Source organism: Melospiza georgiana, chromosome 8 (genome assembly GCF_028018845.1).
Source record: "Melospiza georgiana isolate bMelGeo1 chromosome 8, bMelGeo1.pri, whole genome shotgun sequence".
In the NCBI taxonomy this organism is placed as follows: domain Eukaryota; kingdom Metazoa; phylum Chordata; class Aves; order Passeriformes; family Passerellidae; genus Melospiza; species Melospiza georgiana.
The window spans coordinates 30,858,056-30,886,039 of record NC_080437.1 but is presented as its reverse complement, the minus strand read 5'-3'; the positions used below and the strand labels follow the sequence as shown (position 1 = coordinate 30,886,039).

The 27,984-nt window shown below is 41.2% G+C and overlaps 1 protein-coding gene across 1 annotated transcript; it reads right to left on the bottom strand.

Moving 5' to 3' along the window:
* Window positions 1-119: 119 nt before the first annotated feature.
* Window positions 120-27,853, bottom strand: SLC18A2 (solute carrier family 18 member A2). The gene is made up of 15 exons (XM_058029192.1): window positions 27,733-27,853; window positions 25,637-25,988; window positions 18,302-18,360; window positions 16,263-16,346; window positions 13,546-13,638; window positions 13,036-13,125; window positions 12,887-12,930; window positions 12,752-12,812; window positions 9,191-9,286; window positions 6,102-6,180; window positions 5,800-5,851; window positions 5,327-5,390; window positions 3,955-4,074; window positions 2,050-2,183; window positions 120-232 (listed from the first exon to the last, which is right to left on the bottom strand). Exons 1-15 carry the CDS (start codon window positions 27,851-27,853, stop codon window positions 122-124), a joined length of 1,560 nt encoding a protein of 519 aa, XP_057885175.1. The 3' UTR covers window positions 120-121.
* Between the last annotated feature and the right edge of the window lie 131 nt (window positions 27,854-27,984).

Here is a 27,984-nt window from a genome sequence, read left to right as displayed (position 1 = left end):
TTTGGTTTTTCTGACCATTTCACTATTAAATGTACAGTACAGCTAAAACCTATTTCTGGATGAGATGTTTCACATGAACCACAGCATTTTGTACACCTAATTATGTTATATGGCTTTTCTGTTATTCATCACTTTCATATTCCTCCTCTTCTTCACCTATGGGGTAGGATTGGATGTTGTTCTGGGTGTACATTTTTGTTTTCACAGGACAGTTGTGATCCATGAGTATTGCCTGGAAGAGAACAGAGTGTGAGTATTTCTGCTTAGCATCCAGCTGACGCTGGGGCTGCATGCACCACTCAGGGATTCACCTCTCCTCCCTTGAGGCAGAGCCCAAACTGATTGCAATTAGGGTAAATTGAGTCCTCAGGTCTGTGTGAGGGGGGATTTTGGTGCTAAAGACCTGGAAAATTTCTATTTCCAGTATTTCAGCCCAGGTATTACTGAAACACCTCTACTTGCTCTGCAGAGACAGTAGTTTACCCCTCCCAGAGTTAATTTCCATCTATTAAAACCTGAATGAATGGTCAAGAGCAGTCCTACTGCTTCAAGCCAATTCTCTTTTACTGCCTTTGTCCCCTCTTTCCGTGGAGATCCAGAACAGCAAAACTGAGGATGATGCCAGGAGTGATGGTCCCAATAACATGCTTTGACACAGCAAGCTAAAAGTGGTAATCATGGTAAGGGCCAGATAAAATACTAAATTCTCTGGGCTGAAATTTTCCAAGGAGTTTTGGAGCAACTGTGTACTGTTCTTCATGCTGAGTGTAATTAAGCTTGGGAGTCATTAATTATGCAAAGACCACAATTTTGGGACCCTCCTTCTGACTCTCCTCCAACCTGAAAGAACTGGTACATCATTTTAAAGCCGTGAGCCACTTGGGAACAGGAGCTATTTTGCATTTAAAGGTATATTAGAGGTGGCAGATGCTGGAAGGTGTTGGAGCCATGGAGAGAGATCCTGTCCCTTCAGGGTTGTGATGTTACAAATCAAACAGTCAGGGACCATGGAAGTACCTGATAAATTTTATATTGCCAAGAAACAGCAGCTGAGTTTTTGTTCCTTTCTGTTCCTCAGCCTTATTTAATGTACAAAAACCAAAACAAACGAAACCAGTGCATTCAGCAAAGGTCATGACAAGGGATTAACTGGGATTCTGCAGTCCAAACATGAGCCAAACAGAAGCTCTCTGGCCTCACACACACCATTATTGCAGCAAGATTCAATTTTCCACCTTCTGCCAGCACAAAGTGAGCAGCACCAGCATCAGGTGCTGTCCTTACCTTGCAGAGAGGTGCCACTGCAGAATAAAACCATTGCCATGCAAAATTAGTTTATTTTCACCCAAATAAACAACCAGCAACTACATTTTGGGCCCAGATCAGCCTTTTTCAGGAAGAGTAAGGATGGAGTGCTGAGTGGGCTCAACCTACAGATGGTGACTCTGTTCTTACACACCCTACAGTGTCTGGGGAGCACTGAGTGCTCCAGATCATTAGGTCTTTGGCAATTTATGTTAAAAAACAGAAAAGAGAGAAGCCCTGTGGTACATACTGGACAAGAGAAACCACTGGTTTGTAGGGATCCATGAACTGTATGAAGGGAGGAGAATAGGGAAAAAAGATGATTCAAAACACACTGTGGTATATTTCTCTATTTTTTTTCCCCAGAGGACTGTGGGAAAAAACAGTTTGAGGCACACCAAGGAATAATTTGGTCAATTGGCCAAATAGAGTTCTGGATCCTCAATGAAAAGAGAAATTAATTCTCTACTGACTCTACCCCAGCATATGCTGGTGCAGAGGAATGTCTGTAGGACCCTGTTTCATAGAAATCAAATTTGTGACTTTGTAACATCTAATTAACAAAGGGTTTCCCTTTGGACATAGAAGGAAGGGGGAGTTCATTTCAAAGTTAATGCTTGAGAGTGAAATACACTGAGCTGGTCCTGTTTTGAGGAACTTAGAGGCAAAGATGCAAATGTAAGTTATCATTTGATTCACTGAAAAAACCCAAAATTTATAAAAAAGAAACCAAGTTACACTTACCATTTTCTCCTCTTTGGCAGGTGGACTTCGAAGGAAAAAGCACAGGGGAGCAAAGATGATATCCACAATTCCTATAATTGTCATGAGCCATGGGAATCCAATGGCCTTGGCAATGGCACCACCAGCAGAGGGACCTTGCACAGAGAAAAACCCTTTTCTGCAGATTGCTCTGACACAAAATTTGCAGCAGCATATTTTGTATAAAAGTAATTCTGTATACTAACCCCCTATCTCACAAACAGATTTGAGGAATGTAAAGACGTGTTTGTAATTCTAAACATAAATATAATTATGATTAAACATAATTATATGTAATTATATAAAATATATATAAATATACAAAATTATATAAATTTTATAAATAATAAAATTAATATAATTTTATATATTTTATATATAAATATTATATATTATTATATAAATAATATATAATTATAAATAATATATATTATATAAATATTATATATCTATATATAAAATTATATATAATATAAAATATATTATATACATAAGTTTTATATATAATAGTTATTATATATAAATTTATATAAATATATATTTTTATATATAAAATTTATATAATATATAATATATATTATATATTGTATTATATATGTAAAATATATATTCTATTAATGTATATGTTATATAATATCTATTTTTATATATATTTATATATAATTATATAAAATATAAATTAAAATATAATATGATTAAACATAATTAGATGTAATTATATAATATATATAAATATATAAAATGATATAGATTTTATATATAATAAAATTTATATAATTTTATATATTTTGTATATAAATATTATATATATTATATAAATAATATATAATTATAAATAATATATATTATATACATATTATATATCTATATATAAAATTATATATAATATATAATATATTATAGATATAAGTTTTATATATAATAGTTATTATATATAAATTTATATAAATATATTATATATTATATATGTAAAATATATATTCTATTAATATATATGTTATATAATATATATTTTTATATATATTTATATATAATTATATAAAATATAAATTAAAATATAATATGATTAAACATAATTAGATGTAATTATATAATATATATAAATATATAAAATTATATAAATTTTATATATAATAAATTCTATATAATTTTATATTTTTATATAAAAATATTATATATATTATTATATAAATAATAATATTTATAAATAATATATATTATATACATATTATATATTATTATATATTTTTATATAATTTTATATATATATAATACCATATATCATATTTCTAAGTTTTATATATAATAAAGTTATTATATTTAAATTTATATAAATATATATTATATATATATAACTTATGTAATATATAATATATATTGTATATTATAATATATATGTAAAACATATATTCTATTAATATATATGTTATATAATATATATAATATATATATTTATATATTTATATATAATTATATAAAATATTAATTAAAATATAATATGATTAAACATAATCATAAACCACTCCTGGCTCCATGGCTCACATTCCCTGGGGAGATTAGAGATGTTCCTGAGGGCATCTCTGTCATGCTCTCCAGGGGATCAGGGGAGACTGATTCCCCCACACACCCTTGGAGCACAGCTGTGGTAGTAAAGTATCCCAAGGCCTCTTTCCTCAGCATATCCCATTTGTGTTCAGCGCCCTCAGACACCTTTAGGCCTCTCACAGCTCATGAAATGAGCAGCAGGGGAGGGGAATGATGCCAAACACAATCCCCCCACTCTGATTCCCTGCAGAAAATAAGAACCTCCCCTCATAAAAGCTGCAGGCAGCACTGGGATTCACAGCTGGCATTGTAGCAGACTCCCCTTTTCTTAGCTGGACTTACCAATGGCAAAACCCATGCAGAAGGCAACGTCAGCTATGGCATACACACTGCCATAGACCGACACGTGGCGCAGATCCACCAGGTAGCCCATGATTGGCATCATGGAGGAGTCCACCATCCCTGCAAAACACATCCCAGGAAAATGCTGCCTTTTCTTCCCATCCTTTAACCCTTTGGGGTGAATGACGTGCCAAGAAGGGGTGCAAAAGCAGCTAAAAGGATGCTCGTTCATAACAAATCATAAGCAAGATTTGTGTAAAATAGTCTGTGTTAGCTTTGCTTTTTATGGTCTTTGCTGTGCCCAGAGTCATGTATGGACATTATACAGGTGTACACAGCAATATTTGTGTAAAATAGTCTGTGTTAGCTTTGCTTTTTGTGGTCTTTGCTGTGCCCAGAGTCATGTGTGGACATTATACAGGTGTACACAGCAATATTTGTGTAAAATAGTCTGTGTTAGCTTTGCTTTTTGTGGTCTTTGCTGTGTCTGGGGTCACGTGTGGACATGTATAGAGGTGGCACCTGCTAAAGGATGGGAGAGATGTGAGTTTAGGATGTATCCACACTTCCCACCAAATGTCTGAGCAAAGCTCCCACCTCACGTTCCCTGCCAAGGAATTAGGGCAAGGTTATCTGGTGTGAACTTGCCTTGGCTGAAGGCCTAAAAGGCAACATTATCCCCCAGTCAACCAAAATGATTGACAGTGTTTTTATCATGTCTTCTGATACACACCCTCATTTCTAGCAAGAAACAGCACAGACAGCTCACAAAACTGCTGAGACACCTGAAGTCTGAATTTGTTCCTGTAACTTCTTTCCTCACTGCACATCCCTGGTGTGGAGATGCCCCAGGACATTTGCTGAGCACCAAGCACTGAAAACAAGGCAGGGTCCCCAGTGCACAGCCCAGTGTAAGGAAAGTCACACATGTCACTTGAAGAATACATGTGTGTGAGCCTGGGAATTCCCCTTTATGTACAATTTAAGCCTTTTATTCCAGTGGAAATGTCTACATAAATCCTTTTCCTCTGCAGGAAAGGCTGAGGGTTTGGGGCAGTGCACAGCTGCATTTCTAAAAGCAACATTTACATTCACGGACAGGTTGAAAGGTCTGTTTAGGTGGATGGAGCAGTTCTGGACAGGCCTGGGGCTCCAGCTGGTCTAAAGCAGCCTGGTCCAAACTCCCTAAGACTGTCCCTTAATTCCTTCTTGCTCTGCCTGCCAGTTTGGGCCACAGCTCAGGCTGCAGCACTGTTAGATCAGAATGGCAACAAAACTGATTTTCTGTGTAACTTCATAACAAATCATTTTTACAGAAATAACAGAACTTATGTAAAGAACTCATGTAAGAACTCATTGCAAATGTTCTTACCTATGGCAAATCCAACTCCAAAAGTTGGTGCTATGAGCCCATAAATGTTTTTAGCAAATGGTACCTACAAAGGAAATTTCAGGCAGTTAATTACACCATACTGCACATGGTGGTTAGCACCTTTTTCTGAGATAAATTCTCCAAGTAGTTATGCCCCATTTTGTACAGATCTGGGAGTCTGATCCTTGTTCTGAGCTGTCATTTCAGACAACTGTGCCATTAAACCACTGACACACTTACTATTATAAACTGCTGAGTGACAGCTCAACAGAGCAGCATGCTCCTCTCAGAGTCACCATTTCTAAAAATAATTGAAGCACTGAAACGGGAAAGCACTCAAAACTCTGATCTGGAACTTATTAGCCACACATTGTTTAATAACATGTCATAGAACTCTCATGGGAAAAGCACATATTTGAAGATGAGCACCCCAACATTCACATGATTTAAAAGATGTGTGATTGTCTACTTACACATAAAATACTTATTCCCACGATTAGCATCCCGAGCAAAGCACAAAGCCACCTACCAAAGAAGAAACATCACTCAGAGATGGTGATAATGAGATGTTAGAGCTGATCCTGAATGTTTCAAAGCCACGTCTGAAGCGTTGAGTTAAACAGCAAAAGTAGCAATGTGTTCAAAAAAAACCACCAATTTTGCTCCCATAGAACAAGCTTTAATAATTTCCACTATCAATAAACTGCCCTGGGAAATGCTGGAAATGGTACATGAAGAGACTGGGAGGTGATTAGTATTTTTAAATTAAGCATACCTTCCAATTTTGTGTGCAAGTATCCCAAAAAGATTGGTCCCAATGAGATAAGAGATGCTGGCTGGAAGAAAAGCGACGCCTGAAAAATATGAATGAGAGGTTTTATCAGCAAGGCTTTCAGGGAAGTGTTAGAAGAAACTAATAAATGCCAGACACTGCAATTTTCATCTGGACACATCTAATGGAGCCCAAAGAATCAAATATCCGGTTTGTTGCAGCCTCCCCGTGAAATCTCAGGACATCATCTGTGAAATGCAGCAGCAACCTGATGCCTTGGGGAAAAAAAAAAAAAAAAAAAAAAGAGTTTTTCAGCATTAGATACAAGAACTGCTCTGGGAGAGGGGACGGAACAACAAAGAGCAGAAAGTTTATGTGTGGCTGCAGTGAGCTTTGGGATGGGTCACGGAGAGCAGCCCAGGGCTGTGGAGCAGGGGCTCAGCACACGCAGCCAGCCCAGGGGCTCGGGGTGGGTGGATCCCCTGCAGGAGGGGACAGCAGGGCTCTGCAAGTGACAGTGCCCCTCTGAGCCTGGCAGAGCCACTGAGCTCCCTGCCACAGGCAGGTCTGCCTTGCTGTGACACTGCCCTTGGCCAAGCACGTATCGACGATGCAAGGATAAAAAACCCTCTAAAAATAGTATTAGAATTATTAAGCCAACATCTTAATATTTTTTTAAAATTACTTTAAAAAATAAGTAGAAAAACTTTAAAATATAAGCAGTAAAACTTTAAAAAATTTTAAGTAAAATAAAACTTTAAAAACTTCAAAAAAATGAGTAATAAAACTTTAAAAAATAAGTAATAAAACTTCTAAAAATAAGTAATACAACTTTAAAAATTATTTTTAAAATATTGCTTTAGGTAAAATAACAAATTTTGAAACTGTAATAGCTTGCAGATGAGGACACCTGAGTAAATTCTGTCTCTCTCATTTCCCACCTCCACTTGGAAAAACACAATGTTGGCACCAGCAATGCTTTTCCATCCCTGAGGTTGCCACAGCAGTGGCTGTATCTAGAGCAGATGCAGTTGTCTGGTGACACCTCTGGTTTAAAATCCAGTTATTACAGTCTGTACTGGAGGATTCCACCTCTCCTTGCACAGAATCCCAGGGCAGGACCCAGCCAGAGATGCAGAAATCAGCTGTGGTGTCAGGGTACACAGTCCCAGCCCTGCCTCTCGTGTGTGTGCTCCTCATCTTCCACCAGGGCAACAGAGCTTTTCTCATTTCCTGCCTATCCATCTTCCTTCCCATCTCTCTGATATATTCATAAGAAAAAAAAACAACAAGGGGTAATTTTTAGCACAGCAATATCCTGTGATTAAAAACCTTGTGGGTTTTACAGTGGTGGTGCTGGGGAAATATTTAATTTCAGCCTGTGTAACCACAGCTACTTCAGTACTGCTTGGAGCTGTCTGGTTATACCAAATGGTCACACAGAGCAGACCTTGACAGCTGTAAAAGAGAAATTGTACTGCAAAGGCTTGTTCAATAAGACTGGAACAGGTTGGTCTGTAAGCTGTGGTATACTGAGGCAGAACTATCATTTTCTAAATGGGCTCTATGCACAGAAATATTCATTGGGCAAATCAAGGTACTTTATACCTTCTTCAGTTCATGCTTCAAACAGCTGGCTTCCAACTGCATAAGATAATAGTTTGCTTAAAAGCCTGCAGTTTAATTTACAATTTAAGAGGCTTAAAATTTTTAATTAATGCTGTCAAACCAGACAAAGTGAAATGGAGTAAATTACTTGTATCATTAAGGGGTTACATTAGTCTTAATTTAAAATAGATATTTTTCTTCTAGTGACCTCTGTTCAATGAAGAATTCGTAAATCTCATTTCTATTGCAGCAGTAATATGAAACTGGTGAGGGAGGTAGATAGGCAATATTTATTTTTCCTTTTTGAGGTTCAAAATACCCAAGTTTGCATGTTCATTCTGCTGTATTGCAGGCTAGAAGTTATAGCCAGGTTCAGCATTAAGAGCTCATAAGAGGTTCACTCATTAAGAACTGCATCTGTGGCCACTCTAAATCTCAATTGCATTAATTAGAACTAAGATTTGTGCTTTGTATAGGGTGTAATGTGCACATTAACACACAGCAGGGATATCAGCTGAACATCATTTTCATGAAGGATTTTTTGTTTTCTTTCAAACTATACAGTGATATTAAAAAATACCCTCATGACCAAACCATTAAATTAATCGGAGATAGATGAAGGCTGAGCATTGCCCACTTAAGAAGATTCACATAAACTTCTCACACATAGTTCATCACTCACTAGAATTTAATCCACTTTCCGGTGGTTTTTTTCCTGCTCTTGCTCACGTCAAAGAGAAATTAACTGTCCTACTTTCTTCTGGAGGGCAACATTCCATGGCTGCCCAGGGATTTGGTTTCCCATGGCTGTGTCCCTGCTAAAACCCAGGACAAGGTCCAAGGTGGGGCTCCCCAGTGCTTTCTGTGGAAAGGGATGATTAAGCAACCACTAAAGAAGCCAGATATGTAAATTCCAAGGGAAAGTGCTCCTCATGTCCACGTTTTAAGCAGCACTCCATCTTTCCCCCACGTGTGTGAGGAGGAGGCTGTGCTGCCATGACCCTGCTGCACATCCCTGTGCCTGCCTGCCTGTGCAATTCAAACCAGGGACTGAGGAGGGGTTCCCTGCAGGGAAAAAACCAGAGGGTTTTGCTGTGCAAGGCTCCTGTGCAGCTCAACAGGCACACTGCAGCTGCCCTGGCCAACATCCACAGCCAGAGCAGCGCTGGGATTCCCAATGGAGAGGGGTCAGCACCACTCCTGAGGCTGCCTGCAACTGTTTTTCCTTGGAAAAATAGTTCAAATAGTTCAGTAGTTTAGTGTAGCCCATTCCAAGAGCCTCTATTGCAACAACACCACCCCGCTGTGTAATATTTTTCTTACCTACCAGTGTTTGTAAATTGTGCAGGTTTAGCACAGGCACTTTACAGATTGTAAAAAAAAAAAAAATAATTAAAAATTACCCCCCCGAAGCAAATAATCTTTAACAGGACCAGAACTCAATAGAAAAAATATAGAGATGCAAACAATATACTGTACTTTACCAAGCTGCCATTTTTTTGAGCACATGGTCTCCATCATCCAGATGGGTAAAGCTGGTTCAAGCATAGCAATAGCCATGTTTGCAAAACAGATCGAGCCTTGAAGAAAGAAGGAGGAGGGAAAAAAATAGCACTAATTAATTATTTTGGCTATAAACAAAACACCATGCAAAGAATGGATGGCTTTACATAAAATATTTCACTTTTTACTGGTTTTACGTAAAATATTTTACGTAAAGTATTTTCACTTTTTACAGGTTTTACGTAAAATATTTTCACTTTTTACTGGTTTTACGTAAAATATTTCACTTTTAGGGCTTATTTCACAGCCCTATTTGTCATGTGTCGGATGGTGATTAACATTAAATAGAACACAGTGTAAAACCACTGAAGGCTAACTTTTTATATGTTTCTATTCTCCTAGAAATTCTACAATAAAGGTTAAGCTGTTTCATAATGTGAAAGTTTGCAGCGAGCTTGATGACATTTGGAAAGTTCACGAGGTCTGTTGTACAAATGATTAGCTAAAACCACAACCACCTGGTTTTACGCGTTCTCCCGGGGCCATAGCAGAGCCCTGCTGTGCAAGAGGCTCTGACCCTGTGCCTCTGCCACCCGAGAGCTCATCCTGCCCCACACGGCAGCATGGGGAGGGCTTGATCCTGGAAATACCAAGGTGCAGACACAGGGATGGCTGCTCCCAAAAATGGGGTTTTATCTGGAGATCCTACAGGCAGCAGTGGGGCAGCGAACGCGGCTTTGAGCTTGCGCGGCCCTGCGAATTTCAAATCTCTTTTGAGCTTGCACAGCCCTGCGAATTTCAAATCTCTTTTGAATCCCGGGAGCCTCAATAACCCAGCACGAAGGATAACAAGGGTGGAAGTGCTGATTCAGCCCGGCTGCCCCCTCAGCTCTGCCCCACCCCAGCGCCTGCAGAGCCGGAATCCAGTTTGGGTTTGGGTGGTGCTCATCTCTCCCAGTGCTGCTCTTCAGCTCCAGAGCAGGGATTAGGAAACCCCACGGTATTTCTTGGGATTCAAGATGCCTTTCACACTTACTCAAAAGACCCTCAGGCACTCAAGGCTTAATGCAGGGCAACAGGACATGTCCCCTCTGCTAATCCCTTTAAAATGGCTCTTGGGAATCACTGCTGCAAGTGGCAACCTCAGACTTGTGTTCCCTTTCTTCCTAATATTTACAATCTCTGAATTTCAGGAAAATATTCTAGACTCTTCCAGTCCTTTACTATACACATTCTACCTTTAAAAAAAAAAAATCTATATTTTTCAGAGGTCAGAGAGGCATTATTTGTCTCGGAGGGAGTTCCTCATCACAAGGTTCAAAACCAAATGAGCACTGATGTCATTCTTTGCTCAAAGCTGTCAGAATACATTAGACTATTCCTAAAATGACCTTGCTGGCTAGCTGGCTCTCTCCCTTCCCCGGGCAAGGAGCAACAGCTCAGCACTGCTTTGCCCTAAGGACAAAAGCCAACCTTTCCACCTGGGTGCAAGCTCCCAGAGTGGCTCTGCAAGGAGCCCCAGTTAAACTCCTTGGGGCTCTCCCAAGCCACAACCAGCCAGGCTCAAACAGCTTCCCTGATGCTGGGAAAAACATTTCAGGCTGCACAAAGGGCAGCCAGAGGAAGCAGGACCGTTCTAACTGAGACAGCTTAAATAGCAAAGGATTTGCTATTTAATTAAATATTCTATTTAATTGAATATTCTATTTAATTGAATATTCTATTCAGTTTACTCTATGCTGAACAGAGCTCACAAAGGAAGGAGAAACAGGTGTGCCTGCACTTGGTTCTGGCACCTGCTTCTCTTTAGGCCAAGAAGCAGCACCAGAGCTTGCCAAAGCACTCAGGGATATGGTGACAAAGGTGCTTCAGACCTAGAATGTGCCCCAGGAGAAAAGTGAGAGCCTGAGCTGTGCTCTGCAATCTCAGGGCAAGAGCCTGCTACCTCAGCAAAGCTTCCCCAAAAGAAAATAAATTAATTTTTTCCTCAGTCTTGCCTGGAGCTGACCTTACTTTAAAGTGCCATGAGTCAAGGGCATGAATCCTACATCTTTTCCTCCTTGAATGGGATTAAATGTCCTGTGCTGTCCAGAAGGTGGGAAATTGCAGCCTTCCAGCTGAACCCCATCTCCAGAGCCCAGAACCCCCCAGGTTTTGGCAGAGTGCCACAGACATCAGTGACATTTCCCTGTGGAAGAGCAGGACCCAGTGCAGAGCTGTCCCACACCTTCCCAAGGTGTGCTCATGGTGATGTCTGCCTCAGCTCTTGTTTTTAAATCATTTAAACCAACTTGTCTGTCCAAGCAGCTCTGTGAGGCAGCAGCACTGACTTTCCTGTAATCCCTGTCAGTGAGGCTGGGCTTCAGGAATGACACTGACTTCACTCCCACCAGCAGGGACAAAACGTGTCAGGGACATTTCTTCTGCCTGGTCAGGGTACTGATGGCACAGGTTGTGAAGCATCACCTCTGACACAGACCTGGGCATTTGACAGAACCAAATTTGGTCTGCAAGGGAAATAAAGCAAGGAGAAGAGGCTGAGGTCAGAGAGCATCAGCATCATCTGTACTGTCACAGCACTGGGCAGCCTCTTTCCTGGGAGGCAGAGACCCCAAGTGCTCCCCTTAATCCCACTGAAAATCCATGGGGATTTCTCATATTTTATATACTTTGCTGTAGGAGAAGTTACTGAGTCAGCTGAATGACAAATCTGATCTCTTATCACAAGAACTGTCTTTGCTATACTTTTATTCAGTGGTTTTTTTCATGCTGCAAGAATTTCTCAAGCAAAAGGGTTTGTATAATTTCAGTCACAGCTCAGCCAAGTCACAGAAACAAGGTTATGATAATTCCCTAAGATCAGCAATAAACAGAAAACTTCCAGAAATGTCTGGAAGAATTGCTGTTAGACAAGCAAGTTAGGATGATGTAACAGAACTGTGAAAATAATTATCTGTTTCCTGGTGTTTTGTCAACATTAGAAAGGGCCAGGCTTAATTACAGACTTCAGAATAAACATTCAGCAATGTGCAATGCAAAAAGGCAAACTTCTCTTGAGACGGAAAGGCTCATCAGAAAAAAGATACATATAATACCAAACAGCATTCACCACTCCAGCAGACCTTTTCTGAAATACAACAATTCCCACTCAAGAGACCAAACTCACTCCCTCTTCAAACAGGAACAAAGTTCAGTGCTGTTCCCTGTGCCTGCCTGTGCTGTGCTGGCAATCCCTCGCTCTAAAGCCTTGCCCCAAGTCACTTTCCTCACAGGAACTTTCCTGGCCACATCTCATTGCCCCAGCAGGCACCTGGAGGTCATCAGTGGCCTCTCAGTTGGAAATACACATTTATTTCAATTTTTCTGCCTATTGTGCTTCTGCTGGTTCATTCATCCTGTATTACCAACACATTCTTATTAGAACTTTGCATAAAGTAAACCAGCAAATGACAATGCTGTTAAAGCAGCTCAGCCCAAGGCATGCCAAGAGGGTAGGAATGACACCCATGGCTGGTTTAAAGAAGGAAAAAGAGGTCTGGTACCTGCTGCAATAATGATGTATGGGTCCTTCAGAAGTGTCAGCAAAGGTGTCCCCTTCTGACTCTGCGAAACAAAAGCTTGGGATTAGGAAAGGCAAAGTGACACCCATTGCTGCAGTGTTTTACCTTAATACTCACTTCTGCCTGTGTTCTGGAGGGCTGCAGGACAAGTAACTGAACAGCTGTGGAAAGAAAGGCAAGCTGTGACTCTCCTGCAGGAGGGGGTGGATGGCAGGAGCAGGAATGGGCTGTGCCTCAGGGCGACACTGACGCAGGGACCTACTGACCTCCATCAAACAGAGCCAGGGCTGCCAGCACCAGGAAGGGAGAGCTCTTCCCCACAAACTCATACATGACACTCCCAAAAGGGGGGCCCACTGCCAAGGAAAGGAAAGGACACACTTGTGAAAACTCTGACAGAACAAAACCCCTGCGAGCGTTCAGGCATCCTGCTACGGGCACGCAGCGACCAAAAATCCACTTTGAAAATCCCCACAAAGATCATTGATCATGGCAATAACCATATTCTCCATTCCCCAAAAACACTGTGCAGTGTAAACAAAACCCAAACACCTCAGAGATTACTGCTTGACATGTAATTCCCTGTGTGAATCCACACAGGGAATGCCTGCTGTGGGAAAAGCTGCTCCTCACGTGCACCATGAACCCAGTCTGGAGACTGCACAATGCCACAACACCCAGGGACACCTTTCTGCTGTTTCCAGAGCTCCCAACAACAAGCTTTGGGATGGCTGGGGGATGGTTTCTTCTGCCAGCAGAGCCTCCAGCTCACTGACCTAGTACTCCCATAGCCAGGCCTCCAAGGGCAATTCCCATCGCGTTGCCTCTCTCTTCATCATCCGTGTAAACAGTGGCAAGCAATCCCATCCCTACAATTAAAAATAAATAAATAAATATTTTTAAATTATTTTTAATAAATAAATAAATAGACATTATAAAATAAATAAATAAAAAAATAAATGAAGAGACATAAGAAAAAAGCACAGCACAAAATTAGGCATCTGTGCGCTACATTTTATGGTCATAATTTGCCACACCTCCTAAACATTATAGAGGACTTACCAAGTGTTTGGGGGTTTTTTTGTATGTGTATATATATACACATATACTCCCTTCCCACAGAATTAACTTCCAAGCAAAAATGGTTCTGGCAGCACTCATGGTCCCCAAGACCACACTCTATTGTGCAGCATTAGTCAGGTAATTTAGTGATGCCCTTATTTGTTAGATTCTTTATTCTTCTCTTTGTCGCAGAGCTTTTTGATGATGCTTTCCAATGAGCAGAATCAAAGCCTCAGACAAGTATTCACCATCATTTATTCATACTCAGAGTGCACAAAGGTCTGGTGACCACTTAGGTCCAATTGTGGACAGTGCTCTGGGCATGAGGTATTATGCAGAGCTGATTGCTTTGTAAATGAGTATTTCAAGTTCAGCACAAAAAAATTAAAGGATCCTTTTGACCTTTATCTTCACATGCCTTATTTCTGCACTTGATGATGAGCCTTCATTTCACAAAAGGAAACATGAAGCCTAATTTGCTTGTCTTTTTGTGGAGCACTCAGACACTGCAGACGTAAATGCTGCAGGAGAGTCCTTATAGAAATTAATAATTCTGTTTTCAAATCAAGATTTACATAGGACTCAGTAAATAAGTTCTGCAGCTACACAGAGGAGGAAAACAATAAATTGCATGGTTGATCACTCAGTAAACACCATCCATCACCAAAAGAGCAGAGGTCCTGAGTGGATCACCACGTTTATTGAAATGAGTGGATGACATCAAATTGTTTGGAGAGCTGCATTAGAATTCACAACGAATGTGGGATTTGGGGAAATATTCTGGAAGAAAAGAGGGAGGGGGAAATGCAAAGACCATAACACAAAGTTCTAGGACACAGATGTATATCTGTGTGCTCTGTCACACATGGACAGGAATAACTGCACACACAAATGCAGGGGAGGGAATGACTGCCAGCAATGGCTCACAAAACTTCCTTTGCTGTGAGATGCAGGGTGAGACTCTCACTGCTGAGGGCCCTGTAAGGAGCCAGAGCTTCTCTCAGAGCTGGGTCCGGCTCTGGTGCAGCACAGGGAGAAATCTGGGGCTGCTTGGAGGCCATGCAGAGAATGGCAATGAGAGTGAGCAAGGACTCAGAATAACATCTGTGAGGGACAACACAGGACTCCCAATTCAAAACCAGAGAGGATAAAACTGATGTGAGAGGTGATAACAAAAAGAGAGCCAGGAATATAAAGAAAGGAAACTGATCTTTGCCTTCTCTGCAGGATGGCAAGCAGAAATCAGCTCACATGGCAGCAAAGAGCCTTTAGATGAGACATCAGGAACAAAAAACCTTCCTGGCCATAAAGGTGCTTAAGCACTGAGCTGGATGCTGAGGGCAGTTCTGGAGGCTTCTGAGGTCAGGCCTGTCAAGTGTGCATGAGGAATGACAGATATTAAGTTGATCCTGCCTTCAGGAAGGGGTGGACTAGATGGTCCCTTGGCCTTTTCTGCTCTTTTGTGTTCATTGGCTGAGAAAAAAGAAAATCTTGTGCTCACCTAAGAGCCCACAGCTGAAGGTGCCCCCTTGCACAGGGACTGAGTTACAGCTGAACAATAATTTTGATTCTGGCATGTCTTCCCTTGGGAAAGCTTCACTTGCAGCCCTGACTGATGTCAGTTCCTGCCATTCCAGGAAATTTTTCCAAGATTGGAATATTCAGCATGAACAAAACGTATTTTCCCCAGCCTCAGCCTCAAGAATGCTCAAATAATTTGGGCTGAAAACCCATACTACATTCTACCTACTCATTTAAAAATGAGACACGTTTTTTGGAACTCTGGTACCTTAACTGGCAGCCAGCATGGTAAACCCTTGAAAACAACATTTTATAACAGAAATTTCCGTAACAGACAGAGCTGCTGTTCTAACTGCAATAAGTACCAACACAAGTTCCCAGTGACCTTTAAAATGGCTAAAAATGAATTTAAAATGTTGAAGACACAGGTGCAGAAATCCCAGGGAGAGTGCAGTTCATTTAGTGCTCTACCTCACTGCAACCCAAATACCAAGGAAGTCTTAAAAGGCATTTGCTTTTGAGCTACTTCATATGAAAGAGACAGAAAAACAAAAAAAGAAATTGATTCAACTGAATATTTTGTATTAATTATATATTTTGTATATAGAGAGTATATACTCTATAGGCATATATAGTATAACTGTAAATAGATATTATTATATTTATATAATTATATTTTGTTTATAGAGAGTATATTAATTATAAATATAATAATTTCAATTAATTATTGAATGTGTCAGCACATTCAATAATTAATACAACATATTATATTATTAATATACAAAATATATAATAAATATATTGTGTATATTAATTATATAATATGTTGTATTAATTATTGAATGTGCTGACAAAATTCAATTTAAAAAAAGACTGAAAGTGATCTGCATTTTCCTCTATCATCTCTTACCTGCCACAGAAGAACAAGAGGAACCCACTCCTTGCAGGGACCTGGCAATAAATAGCAGTGCATAGCTTCCAGAGAAGGCAAACACTGCAGGAAAAAAAGACATAAAAAACAGAGGTAATTTTTAAAATTAGGTTAACTATAACTAGGTTAAAAAGTTAGATTTCTTGAAACTATCACAAAAACTTCCTACAATTCAGTCAAGTGTTTACAGTGGCTTGTGCCACTTTCAATGCTAACTGCATTATTTCCCCTTATTGCATTTGGATGTGTCAGTGTTGAATGGCTCCCAGGTGTCAAAGCCTCCAGGTGACACAGAATGCAGGAGCCCAAGCAGTTTTAACTAATTACTCTGGATTTGATTACCTCTGCTCTGGTTCAGCTGCACACAGGAGGAGTAATGAGAGTTTTCTTTGCAGCCTCAGCTCTCCGTGCTGCTGCAAGCACCAGTGCTGCCTCCAGTGAGGGGGTGGAGGGAGGTTTTCCCCTGGTGCTGCCAGATGTGTGGAGCGCAGCTGGCTGGAGGTGCAGGGAAGGCAGATCCCCCCATTCAAAACCTTCAGCAAGTTCCTCCTCCTGCCTCTAGCAGAGACATTTGCCACTCTTTATTTCCCCAGGAGATTCAGCCCCAGGGTTCACCCTCAGCCACTCCCTGCCCTGGGTGCTGCACTCAGCCTGGCTAAATTCTCCACCCACAGCACTGGAAAACAGGAGTTTCTCAGAAACCCAACCACATCCCTGCTTGCAGAGCCCATGTTGTCGGTGTCATTGACTCTACAGTGAGTTTACAAAGCTTTTTTTTCAGCTCCCATCTCTTGGCCACCTAAGGGATTTTGCTGGGCAGGTTGTAGCTGCAGGAAGGTGTCATGCACCAACCAAGCATGGGATTCATGTGCACTCCTCCCACCTGCCCTGTGGTTGTGCCTCTTGGGGCTTTTCACCACATTTTACAAAAATCCCTACTGTGTGGACACGTAAAAATAAAGGGGAAAAGGATTTCAGCAGATCAGCAGCTCTCTCCTCTGCCATGAGTTAGGCTCCCTACTCTTATCTACATCCCAACCAGAATTTATCTAACATGTTCCTAAAACACAGAGGTGTCAGTGGCTCTAAGACCAGGTCATCTTCTCTAGTACTTCAGTCCCCTTGATGATACAGCTTTAAGATCACAGACTCACAGAATGTTTTGGGTTAGAGGAGACCTGGCTCAGTCCCCTGCCATGGCCAGGGACACTGTCCCCTATCCCAGGCTGCTCCAGCCCTGTCCCACCTGGCCTTGAGCACTTCCAGGGATGTCCCATCCCATCCCCATCCCCTCTGGGAACCCTCTCATTATTCTTTCTTTTATGTACAGAGGACCTGGAAAACTGTTTATCCCCTTCTTTTTTTTTTGTCACAGGCTCTAATACATCTCACACTTGCCTTCTGAGGCAAAACCAGTTCTTTCACTGATCCTCACAGGCTTCTAATGAACCCTGATGTTCTCTGTACTCTTTCTGCCTGGGCCCCGGGTTTAAATGTCAAATGCCAAACATAAACCAGCAGCTGAAGCCTTATCAATGCCATTAGAGCAGGGAAATTATCTCAGCTGACTGGCAGGCTGTGCTGCTGTTTGCACATCCCACAGAGATGTTTAGCCACACTGTGATCCTGTTGACTCATACCCTACTCATGAGCCACTGCAGCCTCACAATCCTCCTGATAAACCCCCGTGGTATCTGCCTGTACAGGGAGAGCAAGGCAGCTCTCCCATGGCTATTTAACAATGTCTGAGCACTGCTCCAGAGCAGAAATACCTGAAAGGCTCAGCTAAGGAAGGTTCTGCTGAGGTGGGATGAAGGGTTGTCATCCCTCAGAGCAGGCTCCCTTGTTCAATCTTATCAGCACCACCATCAGTGTGGAGCTGACTCAAATTTTCCCTCAAATCTTCCTTGGGAATCAGTCCCCAGACACCAACAAGAAGAATTCCTAGTGATAATTATTGTGGAGCATTCATTTAAAAGTTTTGCCTGGGCCAGACCAAGTGAGACATGGACACTTACTGATTGTTGACACAAACATGATGCAGAAGCCAGCAAACAGTGGGATCTGGTACCCTATTCTGGAAAACAAAATGAATATTCACATTGCTGAGGTTTTGAGTTAGTCTTACACGAGTTCCCACACCACACAAACCCAACCTGTAGTTCCTTGGCAGGCTTTGAACTATTTATTGTGGACCACATGGCCATATTTGTCCACACCACAAACCTCTTTTCATCTGACACAGCAGACTTTTTATCTGAAATCCCTGGAAAAAAATCCTTCTCATGATTGCCCCGATTGCCCTGTTCTCATTCTGCCTTGATTGTTCCCAATAAAATCCCTCTGGGGCTCCATGAGGCTGCCAAAGATATGCCAAGGGAAGATTTCCATGAGTGTGCTGAATTTTGAAATACCCCAGTCGTGTTTCAGCGCTCATCTGTTTCCATCCTTGTGAGACAATGATTATAATGAGACATAGTCAAGCCAATGGCTTTTTTACTGGAAAAATTTGTCATCAGCTTTTCTGGGAGTTTTGCCTCAGGAGCACTTGGAAGAGTCCCAAAGAGCCTGAGAATAATTCTTCTGCTTTCCATGGGTTTAGGAGCAGAAATGGAGCTGATCAAAGCTTTCTTCATCAGCCCATTTCTTCATTAGGACTCCAAACAGCCTGTAGAAATGCCTGGTTGATCCAAGTATTTTCAAGTTTCCAGGAAATAAAGAAAGAACTTCCTGGCTGGGAAGCAATTATATTTTTTTGAGCAGATAAAACTGAAAATTCAACCACAAAAAAAAAAAAAAAATAAAAATCACAACATATTATTTTCCACACAAATAAAAATCTACCCTGGAGTCCCAACCTAGGTAGCTCTGAAGAAAGAGTGCACATTCTATCCAACATACTTTGTTCACAGCTTCATTTTTTGTAGGATTGTGCATCTCAAATGTATTTTGCCAGGACATTATTTAATGGCCAAATTCAGGAGTACTTTCAAAGGATTTCAGTTTCCAATGATTTGACAGTGTTGCACATTTAAATGGGCAGCATTGGCTAAAGCAGGTCAATCAAATAATGGAAAGGTCAAAAATGGCCCTTATTAATAACAGTAGTCATGACATAAACAAACCAAAATAATTATTCTGAGCTTTGTTTTTGTATTAATATTTTTATACAGTCAAGGGTCTTTGATAATGGAAAACTCCCTCGAGTGCAGAGCTCAATGTTCATTGTTTGTCTCATTCTTGTGAATGAAATAAATTGAGATTTCATGTGGTATTTTGCCTAACATATTATAATAACATTTTAACATAGATTCTCCCAGTTGAAATCTGTAAGTGAGTGTTGTAAAGATCCAGCAGAGACTGGTCACTCATGTGCTACTCACCTGAACTGGTGTCTCCAAAGCAAATTAAATCCCTGTCACAAAATTCCCCTGTGGCCTTAGGATAAAAACTTTAATCTCCCAGCACCTTCACACATGGTATATAAAAGAGCAATATTTTTTTGTCTGCTTTATTTTAAGTGAATGATTTTTTCTCAGCCAGCCTTTCCCTTGCTGTGTGTGTAATAGGGATTACACAATGGGATGCTGGTCTCCACTGGTGTTTCTGTGTACATGAGGAAATAAAAAATTACCTCTTGCCAAATTCTTACCTGCCTCAGAGCTGAAGTGAGCACTTCCCAGTGGGCCCAGGTAGAACAGGCCACTGAGAGTTTGATCACAATTGCTCTGATTTTGAGTTTTACAATTAAATAAAGCAGTGACAGGAGTACAGACAAAAAAACTAAATAAACCCTGCAGGTATGGCTACTGCTACTGCTACAACTATCAGCTGTTTCTGGAGTGTTAAAACAGAAGGTGAATGTCCTCATGCCTTTCCCCACAGCAAAGTAAACTAGGGCTGGGTCTGTCAGGGCCATCCCAGATGTGTCTAGGATGGATAATTGAGGGATAATTCTGATTTCAGTACAGGAATCAAGGAATTCATACACCTGACACAGGGCCTGCGAGATAGCAGTTTGCTACAAGTACATTGAAATAATATTCAGTTATTGCACGAAGAGAAATGCCATCCAAATTGGCTCCCACATTCACATTTCCATCATTACATCAGAGGCAATGTAATGTCACATGAGCCGTGAGATCTTCCACAAACATTCACAAATTAAACACAGAGCAGTGCTGTCATACTAAATAAAGGAGATTTCAGCTCTTCCAATGGGCTTCCTGCACCTGGGAACTTCCTGGTGGTTGAAGCCAGGAAGAAAACAAACATTTTGGAAGCCACTTCTGATGCTCAGTGTAATACTGCTCAAGCACTGTTCTTTCATTTTTGCAGTTGAAGATCTTATTCTTCCTTTTCCTTGGACAAACAGGGCCACAGCAAGGGGAAAGTGACACATGGCAGAGGGTGGGAGTTAAACAAGTCCTTATAATGCTCTGGAAGGATAATACTGCCCAGAGCATCCCCCAAAACGTGGAGATGCACAGTTCTGCATGGAATTGCTGAAGCCCTAGAAGCCATGGCCGGGCTTTCTCAGGGGACAGTCCTGCCCACATCCAGCTGACATTTCCTTAGATATGCAGATTGTCCTTTCCTGGGCGACCTCAACACACCCTGCCTCTTAGCAAACCCTGAAATAGCAGCAATAATTAACTGGCAGTTGTGCTGCCACCAGCGTCCAATCTGCAGCTGCATTCCCTGCTCTGTTCTACAGGTGTTGAGAGCACAGACTGGGAGGTTTTGCTGAACAAGTGCATTATAATAATCATAAAAAGGAGAGGCACCACCTGCAGCAGCCAATTCAGTGATTCTGCCCCTTGGTGCTGGGCCATTCATGTGAAAAGTGAATATACAGTTTTTCCTCAGCCATGACACAGCACCCTCCATCACAATCACCTCTGCATTTTGTTCCTCTGCATGTATGCAGCACCAGAGAATATTACAGCCTGTCCTCTCTCTTATCTTTTCTTGTTACTATGGGTAAACATATAATTTTCCTGGGCACTCCTTTCAAAACCCTCCAAGCAATTCTGAAGCAGAGTCCAGCACGCCTCACCAAGGCTACTTACAGCTAAAAGTGCTTATTACAAGTGTTTGTGATCTCTGGAAAAGTCTGAGTCACTGGTTGAAGGAGGGAAAGGAGAGGCAGGAGGATGATGCCCAGATGAGCTCCATTTCAGCCCCTGTGGCTCCAGATTGTGGGGCTCTCAGGAAATGATTTATGCCCATTAACAAGATTACTCCAGACTAAGACAACAGATTGTTGGTCCTGTGCAACAGCACAATAAAGGTTACATTGACCAGGTGAGCAGCTGTGGATTATTAGAGCCTAATTACCAATTAGAGTGCTGCAAATCCACTGGTTCCAACCTTGCTCTCACACAGCTCCATGTGAGCACCTCTTGCTGGCTCTGTCCTGGCTGGAACTCTGGCTCTCTTCTTCCCTGCCAGTGAGGACTGGGGAGGATTTATGGCAAGAATATGTTCCTTGAGGTTCTGAACCAATGAACCACTGAATATGTGTGGAGTTCATAAAAGAACATGTAGGGTCAGCAGGGACAGAGTGACCTGAACAGACAGAACAGGTAATTTCAATCTCTGCCAAAACATGAAAGGAAAGCTCACACAGGAACTGAACTGTAAATATGTAGTTATAAATGTTATTTATGCCTCTGCTTCCTTCTCTGAGTGGGTCTTGGGCATGAACACATTTTGGTCTTAGCTACTCATGCTAAGGAGTTCAAAGCTGTAGCCAGGATGGTGATGATGAAAATAGCTAATAATTTTTTTTATGGTTTTTGAGCCTGATATGAATAAAAACAAGGTTAAAACTACAAATTTTCTTTCAGACTAATGAAAACAAGAAGGGGACACACATGGCAGAGGCATTGACTGGCTCTGGTGGTTGAGGGGCTGGCACAGCTGGGCTCACAGAGAGAGACTGATAAAAGCACTGGAGTCAATCACAGAACCACAGAATGGTTTGGGTTGGAGGGGAACTTGGACCCCATCTCCTTCCAACCCCCTGCCATGGACAGGGACACATTGCACTGGACCTGGGTGCTCAGAGCCCAATCCAGCCTGGCCTTGGGCACTTCCAGGTATCCAGGGGCATCCACAGCCTCTCTGGGCACCTGTGCCAGGGCTGTTGGATCAGGCAGGGGGTTTCAAAGGGCACCTTCTGCCCACCCTCTTCACAGGACAGCCTTTTGCCCACTCTTTTCACAGCACAGCCTTTTATTTGTCCACCCTTTCACAGGACAGCCTTTTGTCCACCCTTCACTCTGCCCCTGCCAGAGCATCCTCCTCACAAAGAGCCCTGCGTCAGATGCTGGGCTTTGTGGATAGCTCCTCACAAATTGCACCATCAGGAAAAACAATGTGCTTCTGACCCACAAAACCTTATCAGCTCTGCCCTGAAAGCGTGCCAGGGTGGGAAGTGAACTGTTCACTTCCTATGGCAAAGCCATCACCAGTGTTTGCTCTGCCAGGACTTAGTTAGGGCGGAGGGAACTTGTATTGTTTCAGCAGCTGCAAACCTGTTCTCTGAGCCAGGTGTGTCTGGTGTTCCGTGAAAAGAGATAAAAAATGGTTTTTGCAGAGCATGCTCCTTGAATGAAACCAATTCCGAAATTTGCTTTTGAAAATCTACATTTTCAGTAATTATAAAAGAAAGGAAAACAAGCTGCAAAACTTTCAGAAAACCTAAAAAACAGTGATTATTTGCACAGATTCATATGAGTGGAACATCCTGTTGCTGGCTGTACAAACTCAAAGCCAGTGCCTGGTGAAAACCAGCACTTGACTAAAACTCTAAATCCTTCTTGTTCAGCTATATTTGATTGAAAAATAAAAAATCCCTGTACAGAGTGTGCTACTCATTTGAAAAAGAAACATACTGGTCATCTTAACCAACTGTGAACACAGAGCTTGAAACAAGCAATCATTTCTCTCTAAGCTTTTATATATTGCTGGAATTTTGTAGAAGTAATAAAGGTAAAAGCTTAACAGTAACCAAAGAGCTCATCAGTGGTAAGGAAGAGTCTTTCTATTGATAACCCAGATATTTTCTGTTTGATTTATACAATCACACATTTTAGCTGATCATATACATTGACCTGCAGAGGAGCTGTGGCATCCTCACTAAACAATACAGGTAAGAAAAGTCCTTCTCAACTTGCAGCAATATTCGTGAAAAAGTAATTTTGTGGTGGTGTACTTATATTTGTGGAGGTGATATGTATTGGTGATAAGGGGAAATGAGAGAGAAATGAAACTGTCTCCCTCATTTAAAGCTTTTGTGTTTAGATCAGTTCCACAGATCAAGCACAAGTTTTGAATACACAACACTGTGAGTCCAAAAATGCTGCTTAGCCCTCAGCTGGATACTTTTTATGAGATTGAAAGGAAGCACTCAGACAATATTTATATATATAGTATATACATTAGGTTTAATAGCATATATATACACTATATATATAGTGTATACATATATATACACACTGGTATACATATATATACACACTGTAAATATATATATAGTAAATATATATAGGCTATATATATATATATATATATATATATATGTATATGTACACCATAAAACCTAAACAAGGTAGTTTTTGCTTCAAAACCTGAAATACCTGTCATTGGATTGTGTTGGTTGTTTTAAATATTGCCACCTATGATGGGCATATTGACTGCTTAAACCAAAGTGTTCTACAAGTCCAAATTTCTGCTGCATGTTATTTTCTGAAAGGAATAATTCTCTATGAAAACAGCTTACATATAAAATATTATGCAGATCATATGTTCACTAAATACAATTTGGGATTTATTTCCTGCAGAGATTGATCTCATAGAATGTTTGGGAGGACTGAAGCTGCTTCTCTGGGGAGTGGTTACACAAAATGCTAACAGTGAAATCAAATTTATTATTAACACAAAAATTTGAATATTATATATACTTTTTAATCTTCATGTTAACATCATCAGTACTTTGATTTGGAGAGGAGTTTTAAGTCAGTGATATTGGTGTTTATAAGCTTGATCCTGGCCCAAATAAATTTTCTGTAAAGTCCCATTTAAACATATTTGGTTCAAGACATCGTATATTTGCAAGAATTTAGAGGGAGCAATTAGGAGGCTGGGCAATGTCATGTACTAATGGGAATGTGGGACCCACTGAACCTGGTGATGAACATGGCATCAGCAAAGTTGGACATTTGTGCCCTTTTCCCTGAAGTCCACACAAATTTCCCATTGATTCTCTCCTCAGACAACTCCACATAGCAAGAGCTGCTCCTCTCAGTGACAGCAGGGAAGGGATCTGAGCCCTGCCTACAGTTTCAATACCATCTTTGCCTCATGTGGGTGCCACAGGATTACTGACAATTCACAATCTTTGTGAATTGCAGTGTCTTTTGGCCTCCTATAACTATATGGGAGATATTTCAACAGAATCACAGAATAATGAGGTTGGAAGAGACCTCTAAGATCATCAAGTCCAACCTGTGCCCTAACACCTCACCTAGACTACAGCACCAAGTGCCATGGCCAGTCTTTTTTTAAACACATCCAGAGATGCTGATTCCACCACCTCTCTGGGAAAAGCATTACAGTGCTTTATTATTTTTTTGGTGAATTTTTTTTTCCTAATATCCAACCTGCACCTTCCCTGATGTAGCTTGAGGCTGTGTCCTCTGGTTCTGTCAGTGCTGCCCGGTGGAAGAGACCAACCCCACCTGTCTGCAACCTCCCTTCAGGAAGGTGCAGAGAGCAATAAGGTCACCTCTGAGCCTCCTCTTCTCCAGGCTGAACACTCCCAGTTCCTTCAAACGTTCCTCACAGGGCTTGTGTTCCAAGCCCCTCACCCCTTGTTGCCTCCTCTGGATGCACTCAAGCATCTCAACATCCTTCCTAAACTGCAAACAGCATCTCTGCAAAGGCTGATATAAAAACCCAAGGTTTCGGGAGCTGGGGGAAAAGTGTGAGATACTAATGGCTGACGTGCAGCCATTGGGTGCAACCAATTGGGGTCCCACACAAAGTGTGCAAAACTGTATAAAAAGGAGTTATGTGAATAAAGAATGGCCTTTTTCCACCATGAAGAAAATGGAGTCCCGTGTGATTTATTCCCATGCCCAACCACTGGTCATAAACTTCCTCTTAATACCCAATACTTTGGAAAGGGTGTAAACATTTAGAAGTGTTCACCAAACTGATTTCACTAAAATATTGCTCCAGAAGGCAGCAATCCAGGGAGAATTAAGAGAATTAAGAAGAATCTGTTTGAAACACTAATCTGGGCTAAAACAGCAGCGCGGGATGGAGCAGCAGCAACGCCATACCTGTTAGTCAGGGGCCCTATGAAGGGGTTGGTCATCAGCTGCACTGTTGCTTTTGAGGCGAACAAGAGGCCGACGCGGACGTTCTCGTTCAGCAGCTCCTTGTCGTCCTTGGGGCAGTCAGAGGGGGCCGGAGTCACCCCGACAGCCATGGGCTCTGTCTGGCTCTGAGGCAGCTCTGCAGGCTGTGTCCCGTCAGACTCGTTCCCAGCGAGCACGGTGGAGTTGTCGTAGTAGGAGAAGATGCTCTGGAAATTGTCCATGGTTGCTGAGGGGAGGTTGGGTGTAGCAGTCTGGATTTCTGTGGCGTTTTTCTGGTGTTCGATGCTGTAAAGGTAACTGGGAATTATTGGCACTGGAAAAACAAATAGAATACATTGGCATCTTACTGTCAGGTTACTTGGAAGTGGAATCACCAAGCTGCTTGCTGTGCCATCGATCAGGAAATACGAGGCTTTGTATTTCAGAAACACAGAATTGAAAGAGAAATTTGCTCATGGGAAAAAAACACACCTGTAACTCAGAAGTGCAGTTTAAAACAAAAAGTTAATTTAAACTGATCTTTATTTTTGCCAGTTTTCATAAGATTCCCATGAGGTTTTCTATGAATACATCATTAAGCAAAATATCAAAAGTATCAAAACCCATGTCTGAAGCCTCTTTGTTACACGTGGCTGCACAAGTCCTTTTATTAGGCTGTGAAAGCATGAATAATGAGAAGAGCATTGGAATGATTATTAAACCAAAATATAAAAAAATACTGTATAAAACATTTCTAAAATAAACCACCAAAATATTGATAGGTACCAGCCATAAGAAGGAAAAAAGGTAACAAACCTATATCAAGGAATCAGAAATAATATGCCTATATTTGCATTGGCAATAATTGTCTCATTATTTTGAAATTTACATTGAAAAGATCATCCAGAAGGAACCATGTTTATATGTTTTAGGATCCTGGCTGCAATTTTATTGCATTAATATGTATCTCAGACATTAGGATTTTAGAGTTTGTAAAAACAGATGTCACGTTCATTCATTTTAATACAAGTGAGAGAATCATCCCTTCCCATCTTGCATTTCATCCTGAAAAAGTTCAGCCTCCCAAATCTGCAAGTTATAATAATTTCTAGGGCCTCTAGCATAGTTATTACTAATCAAGCAATTAAATATTACTAATATTATATGGAAATATATCAATGTAAAAAAATTCCAAAATCAACTGCTAAAAATAGATATTTTCTTAACTAAGGTCTACCTTGTGGCATCAACTTTTAAGCTGAAACCCCTTCAAGAAATTCAGGAGTCAGATTCAGAAGCTGAGTCTGAAGCATCATCTGGGAGCTGAGCCCTGCACAGACAGAGCCACTTCCAGGAGAACCATGAGCATTCTGGTGTGTCTGTGTGCACATCCATGAGCCACTGGTTCCTCTGGACTATATTCTTTTATTTCATATAAACATTTGAATAGGGGGAGTTCTAAGTCTACCAGAGAAAAACATTCAATTGTTTTATTTGAGTAGATTTCTGAATCTTGACACTGTGCCACTGAAGCCATTAAAAGTTGGATCTTAGACTTTGATCAAAACTTTTATTATTTTATTAAACTAACTCATGGAAGTGCTTTTCTTAAAAGTGACCCAGATAGTTTTCTTATTAACCTATCATTTTAAGACCAATGTGGGGGAAACAGAACTATCACAAGGAAACAGGCATCTCCAATGTTATCTAGCCTGATGTTTCAGTTGCACGACCACAGGAGAAAAAACGACGATGAGCTAAAAATACTGATATCTGTCGTTCTACAAAGTATTAGTGGCGTTTAGCAGGAAAAAGGCAAAAAAGAGAAAATAAAAAGAGGGGGAAAGGAGTTATTAAGACTTCTTTATACCATTCCTTATCTCGCAATTAACATGGAAATAAAGCAAGACTTTGATGTCCGCGGCGGCGCGTTTGCAATGCCTGCAATATAATTCACGGTTAAAAATAAAATTAATCGGTGTTTGAAAACGCTGGGTTTGAGAGCATTAACCGGGCATTCGGGCAGCACATCTGCAGCAGCCGGGGCAGGGACAGCAGCCCGAGCCCGCTTCACCTACCGACCACGGTGAGCAGCATGTTGTCCAGCAGCAGCGCGATGAAGACGATGAGCAGGATGAGCTTGCGGGACTGGCGGCTCTCCCGCAGCCAGCGGAGCAGCCCGAGCTCGCCCCAAGCCATGCTCCGGCCCGGCGCGGACACCAAGGGGACCGGGGGGACAGGCGGGATCGGGGGGACACGGGCAGGACACGGGTGGGCACCGGCGGCAGCCGCGCTCCCGCGGCCCCGCTCGCTCCGCGCTGCTCCCGGCG